The sequence below is a fragment of the Pygoscelis adeliae genome, unplaced genomic scaffold (assembly GCF_000699105.1).
Source record: "Pygoscelis adeliae isolate BGI_AS28 unplaced genomic scaffold, ASM69910v1 Scaffold306, whole genome shotgun sequence".
Taxonomy (NCBI): domain Eukaryota; kingdom Metazoa; phylum Chordata; class Aves; order Sphenisciformes; family Spheniscidae; genus Pygoscelis; species Pygoscelis adeliae.
In genome coordinates this window covers 526,855-533,488 of record NW_008825072.1, presented here as the reverse complement: position 1 = coordinate 533,488, position 6,634 = coordinate 526,855, and the positions used below count along the sequence as shown (strand labels likewise).

At 36.8% G+C, this 6,634-nt stretch overlaps 1 protein-coding gene across 1 annotated transcript in view; it reads right to left on the bottom strand.

Moving 5' to 3' along the window:
* The window catches only part of SPATA6 (spermatogenesis associated 6), a 37,368-nt gene that overhangs the window by 5,227 nt on the left and 25,507 nt on the right, over nucleotides 1–6,634 (bottom strand). The window contains exon 11 of the mRNA XM_009326600.1: nucleotides 2,740–2,839. Coding sequence (XP_009324875.1) covers nucleotides 2,740–2,839 — 100 coding nt within the window. The remainder of the gene's footprint in view (nucleotides 1–2,739; nucleotides 2,840–6,634) is intronic.

The window sequence follows — 6,634 nt, the reverse complement described above, 5'->3', positions numbered from 1 at the left end:
CCTTCAGCAGACACAGACTACAAAGCACTGAAGAGGAAATGGGGTACAGTGGTAAATAAAACTCTGCAGCATTTGCCAGAGGCAAATTATGTTCTGGAAAGCAAAAAAAGATGGAAACATTACAATACTGTCAGAATGTCACAGCAGAAAGCTACAGCGGACACCCTAAGGAATCTGCAGCAGAGCTCCAGTCACACTATTTTTACAGAGCGCTATGGAAACGAAATTTTGGAAAACACAGCTGGGTGCTTCTGGGAATGGTTATTTAGCATTAGGCTCTTTGGAATGAAAGAGAGTAAGAGATACTTTTTAACCTTTCAAAGTTTGGGAGAGGATCCAGACTGGAGCCAAAATCTACTCACCACTTGCTTTACTACTCCCTCACTTTCAAGATCTGTTTACCTCATCCATCCACTGCGTAACAATACAGCCTAGATTTTGGGCCATCTGGGGAAGGCACAACCAATCCTGGTGTATTTTACAGTGCTCACTGCAAGTAGACCCGATTTTTTTTTTTTAAAGCAGGTCAGCTGCTGTTAGCACAGCTTTCATAAATTAGCTGTACATGATTATCAAACACCATGAGACTTCTCTGTAACATCCTCCCATCCTTTTTCCTCAGTGGAAGAAAATGGAGTGAGAAAAATGGTCCTTTTCCAGCATTGTTCTGACCAGGTTGGTAATTAAGGACTTAAAAAAATCTTGCCCAATACCCTGATATCTGGATTTTTTAGGGCAGAAACATGAGGTTTTCCAGCAGGAGAGGAAACGGAAAAGCATCATCTCTGCTTATTAATCCCTGTGAGTATTCAGCAAGTGTTTTGATACTGGAAGCGACAAGGTGTGCTAACAGAAATCCAACAGAAAGCACCATGCTTCAAGAATCTAACGCCACACTTGCAAATTTGTGTGCATTTGTGCAATATTGCAGTAACAAGTGAATACCAGCATATGCGCAAGTCATTCTAGAGTAGAATGTTTTAAATTATGTAAGTAAAATAAGTAAATAGGAAGAAAATGATCAAATTCTCCTTTACCCATTACTATATTTAATAGTCTATGACTGTATGGAGAGACCGTATAACCAGCCATCCAGCTTTCCTAACAAACTAGTAAATCTTATATCGTAAAGTCATGGTCTACTGTTCAAGGAAAGTGGTCAAGGACCACTGGAGATAGTTCAGGCTGTGCAAACTTTCATTACATGTAGGTGCTGGACCGTTATGAAATCCAATTTGTTATCTTAAGTTCATTGAAACATCAGAGAAGCATTTGACGTGATTTGTACCTATTTTGGAGTGGCTGAAACACAGAAAAATGTGATGGGCATCTTCTATTTGAGAAGCAGCAGCTTACAAGATCATAACGTTCGTATACAAACTCAGGGAGGTACAGCATGAACTAGATCAGTCTTAGCATGCATGAGAAAAGGTTTTTCTGAGTTCAAACAAAAAGCACAACTAAGCTAAAAATGAAGATTGAACAGAAATGAGAAAATAATCAGCTTAAGAGAGCATGCAGGCAACAAAAGGAGCTGCCCAGGATGGCTAAATTTGGGGAAATAAATAAATACATAAATAAATAAATCGAGACTTCAGAGCAAAGACAGATGTTCTTCGGTACACCTTGCAGCAATGGATTGAGAAGACAACCTTCACTTCTGCCCCAGCCCTCTGCCACTTTACTGTAGTCAGTGGAGTCACCGCATCCCAGCCAGCACAGCTCATATGCCAGCACACCAGTGTTACGCCTGCCGTTTCTGTGCTGAGGTGTGAGGTGGGGAAGCCAGGGCTCTTACGTTCTTTATCACGCTTCCCACTGACACAGTAAACTACACCAGAGGGGAAAGGTGGACCGTTGGGGACAGTAGTAACTTAAAATTGCAGCAACATTCAAAAGCAGATTTCTGTCAACACTCCTTTTTCTAAGAGGAGAAACTGAAGCAAAAAAGATGTCTCTCTCCACTTTGAGAGACTCATGTCTCTTCTAACTGATCAATAACATCTGTGTGTTAGATTGTCAGACAAAAATAGTAATTTCATCAGAGCTCCTAATTTTAATCTTACCTACCTCTCATCCTTACATCCTTTTACCTTACCTCGCACTTAAGACCCTAAATTCTTTGCAGATGAACCACCCTGTTACTCAGTTTGTACAATGCTTTGGCCAGGGAGATCCTGTGCCACAACTGGGTTTCTCAAAATCGCAATAGCAAAAATTTTTATCTGTCTAAAACCACACTTCAAAATCCCATCAGACTCAAGGACAAAATATTCTGATCCTGGACATAATCTCATTAGATAAAGAGCTCTGTTCATTGAAAGCCAGGTAATTAAGGGAAAAAAGCACACATCTGAAGAATAATATTAGCTCTACAAACAGCTGGACAGAAGCAGCTGCTGATGTGCAGCTGCACAACATGTTAAGCCTTGATGTTCTACAGTTCTGTAAAATATTTTTTGCCTAAATTGGAAGTGGAGAACCACAGATTAAAAAAAAATATGTAATTGTCCTCAATACCCTGTGAGAGGGTTACCTATACCAGCTGTCCATAAAGGCTACACATAAGGAGACTACTGAAATCAGTGTGAAACAGTTCAGCTTATATACTGAATCCATATTTCTACAATCAAGGCTGTCTCAAAGAACAACATTATAATAAATCCAAGACTGTAGGCACAGTTCTCTTCCTCAGCCATCTTGGAGAAAAAAAAGGATTTAGTTTGCAGTCAAACTTACAAATATTAGGCGCTGTCTAGCACTGTGTGTCCTTAAAATATTTTTCACTCTTTTATGGATCTCATCTCCATTTACTGGTGAAGGCCAACCAGAGCTAAATCTGCAAGAGGAAGAGGAAAAACAAACAGAAGAAATATTTTCTTGTTGAAAAGCTCAAACATGCTTTTGACTCAGATTTTTTTTTTTTTAAATTATGAAGCATGCATTACTTCCTTCTATTTGGAACATACACAATGTTTAGTTTTGATTCTTTTTCTCCTGTGGGGTACAAGTAAAGAAACATTTCAAAGCAGTGAATAAATGGTATGCATCCACAATACCAACAGAAGATGCGAAACACAGAAAATGTTGATGATTTTGTAACTTGAGTAATATTTCCATAATATTTGTATTGTCCCTACAGAATAGAAAAGCTAAATAGTTATTCTATTCCCAGTGATCAGGTTTCATTTTCCTTTTTAAAGGAAGTGTTACACACACGAAACTCTCTTCACTAGAATTAAATCAACAGGAAGATAACCCCAATGCGTGCAAATTGGAAAGCCCATGGAGTTAAAAAACTGCAAATTCACAGTCTTTATTTCACAAGATGGAACTGCATTTTAAGTTGCTTTTTTACATTAAAACCCAGGTAGCTTACTTGATATGAGTGACTTAAAACCAACAGCTACTTTTGGATTTTGCCCTTTTTTGTTTTGCAGCACATTTTTTTCCACTTCACTAAAAAAAAAAAAACTTCATCCTTCTCAGCAAGTTCAGAAGCTGGCAAAAATTTCATAGCAATAGTTATTCTCAGACTGTTAAGGAAGGCAACTAAGATTTTAAAAATAGGATCATTTACACACCAACCTCCACATGTTAGTACACTCATCACTGTTTTATTTAAAAAAAAAAAAAAAAAAAAAAGAGATCGACATAAGGAAAGAATTATCGGGGAAAAGGTATGAAATATTTACTTACACAATCTCATCACAGTAGATAGAAACAGGGCACTAATTAAAGATTGTGCATCTTCATTTCAATGTTTCCTAACCTCTGAGAACCTGACTTTGCACCAAGAAAATAAAAACTCATGATGTGGTATCATGCTAATATGAATACGGGTCACCAGGCAAGCCGCAAGCTGGCAAGCCATACCACTGCAATTTGAGCTAATGGAACAACAGCCAACAGCAGTACTGGGCTGCCATACACTGGGTGGATTAGTAGCACAGCGACATGCTTTGATGGTTGGCTTCACAAATTTGATGCAGTGGAGAAACATCATGACTCTGAACCCTGAGATTCTACACTGGGCTCTGGATGGGTTTGTGGGACTGAGACTGCAAGCCCTTCTGCCCTCTTCTCTCCAATTTATCACATTCCCTGTGTTATTCAGTCTCTGAAATCCCCAATCTGATCATGTCTGGCTTAGTTTACCTTCATCAACCTTCCAGAAATTTCAAGACAGCTAAAGATCTGTACAGCTCCTTCCAAACAGAACAAACCAAGTACACAGAGAAAGCTTCAGTTCAAAACAAGTAACTTGGCAACGTTAAAATTAAAGGAAGCAGGATCCTGAAAATGGGAAGTGCGAGGCTGCCTTGAAGGTTACAGGCAGGACTGGGAGCACTTTGCAATCTTTTGGATCATTCCTTCTATTACCAGAGAGAGATAGAAATGTAAGTAGAAAGTGACCAGTTCTCAGCTTTTGAGTAACTTTCTTCTGTTTTCTTGTATCTAATCAACTTATTTGGACTCACTTATTATTGCTTACCTTTCCAAAATACCTCTCTCTGTTCTAAAGAGCCCCAATATTTTCAGCCTATTTATGAGTTTCCTTAAATCAAACCTTCTATTTCTGAATGCTTCTATTTTTCTTCAACAAAGGGTGCCAAGAAATTACACAATATTGGAAGGATGAATCACATGATCTATAGGGGGATGTATTGTCCGTATTTCTAATGACATTTAACATTGTTTATCTTTGGATCATTACAGGCAAGAATTTTCCCAAAGCTGTCTATAACATTTTTATTAGCATCCTGAACATTTACAATTAATTTCAAACCCAACAGAGTGTATGGCAAATCCACACTGTTCTATTCTTTTGCATACTAGAATCTAACAATCTGTTGCACTAAAAGATCTCACATAACTTTTCCTAAAAGAGAGCAAAACGGTTTGTGAATTTTGTTAGGGGAGGAAAGCATTGCCTTTAAAGAAATAGAAGCCTAAGTCCCTCAAGCAGGCAGGAACATCCATTTCCCTAACACAGCCAAACCCAGTTTGATGTACGGCATTACAATGCATGTGCTCTATCACTAGTGGTGTTTTGAAAAAAAACTTTTTTTTATTTTAAAAGAAGAGAGGTAAAGGAAAGGGGCTGGAGTGGTACTATCATCTTATGACTTCCCATCAGCATTTACAAACATTTACTAATATTAAAGAACCTCCAAAATGCATGTTTAAAAATCTGCATCCTAAATGCAGTAAGAGTGAGTCACTTCCCGTTTGACAAATAAAAGACAGACCCATGAAGTCATGGCATTTTCTCTTATTTATACAGCAGCTGCTGTTCTTCCAACATCCAGGTTGCTGGCACTGAGAAGTTGGAATAGATTGCCTTTGGGAAATAAATTTTATGAAATTCATATTTAAGATTTCAGATCATTGTTATTAATCTTAAATCTACTAATATCTTTGGAGATAAATGTATTTATTTTTGGAAAAAAGAAAACCCAGCTTGCTATTGTATTAATTTAGAAAATACGTGGCTATGTCTGCAAGAAGAAGAAGATTTAAGTACTTAATTCAAGAACTATTAGATTTCTTTCTTCAGGTGATTTTATTGATCAATCCACTAGTGTGCGCTGTGGTATAAGAAATGTTAGCCACTCTCACATATCCCAGACAATTTACAACCAAAAAAAAAAAAAGAAGGGGGGGGAGGAGGAAAAAACCCATCAAAACCTTAAGTGTGATTAAAAACAGTATCAGCTTCTTTTTAATTAGTTTTTCTAGTATTGTTATTGTCTAATTTTAGTAGTAACTATAGTCTAATCCACATTTAAAGTCATAATGTTAATATTTACACCAGCCAAAACTCAAACTAAAATAAAATCATGCCTGAAATGTAACAACCATAATCTGAAGTGAAACCTTTTTATGATACCCTAACTCTCCTATTGGAAATATTTCATAAAACAGGCTTCAGAGCACAGCTTCTTGAAGTATAAATAAAGGGATTCCATTTGCCCAAAATCACCAATAACGAGTTTTTAAAATGACTAGCTACTTATTTATGTGATTAAGATGTCACTATCATATTGCAATGTTGAAAGGAAAGTCATTTCATTTCAATGACTGTTTGTCCTGATAAACAAAATAAACTTCTACAGCTGTATTCTTTGTCATACTTTCAATTTTCCCTGGGACTTGCAAACATTCTGCAGTTATATCAGTTTAAATTGTTTATTGATTCCAATAGATTGTATAAACACTTTGGAAATATAGCTCAGTGACCTAGAAAAAGCGAGATCAATCAGAGAACTTCTCAAGATTAATTTCAAAGATGTTGTGTCGAGTACGATCAAGGAAACAGAACCATTTTCCCTTGTAATGTGACTAAAGGCATTTATTTTCTTTTATGAGATAAAGATTTTTTTTTAAGGTCATACAGACAACATCTACCTTGATGAAAAAAAAAGAAGCCTGAAGATTGTGCTAAAGATTAGTGATTTTCATGTATAATTTTATCCATTAGGATGAAATACTCCATTAGAAATACAAACAGGATATATCCACCCATGTACTCTAGTCAAATAGCAGATTGCGAACTTGAGAGCTGTAATAAATAGGAATTTTCAAATGTCAGACAATCCAATCATCCACTTGCACATAGCAAAAATGTTAG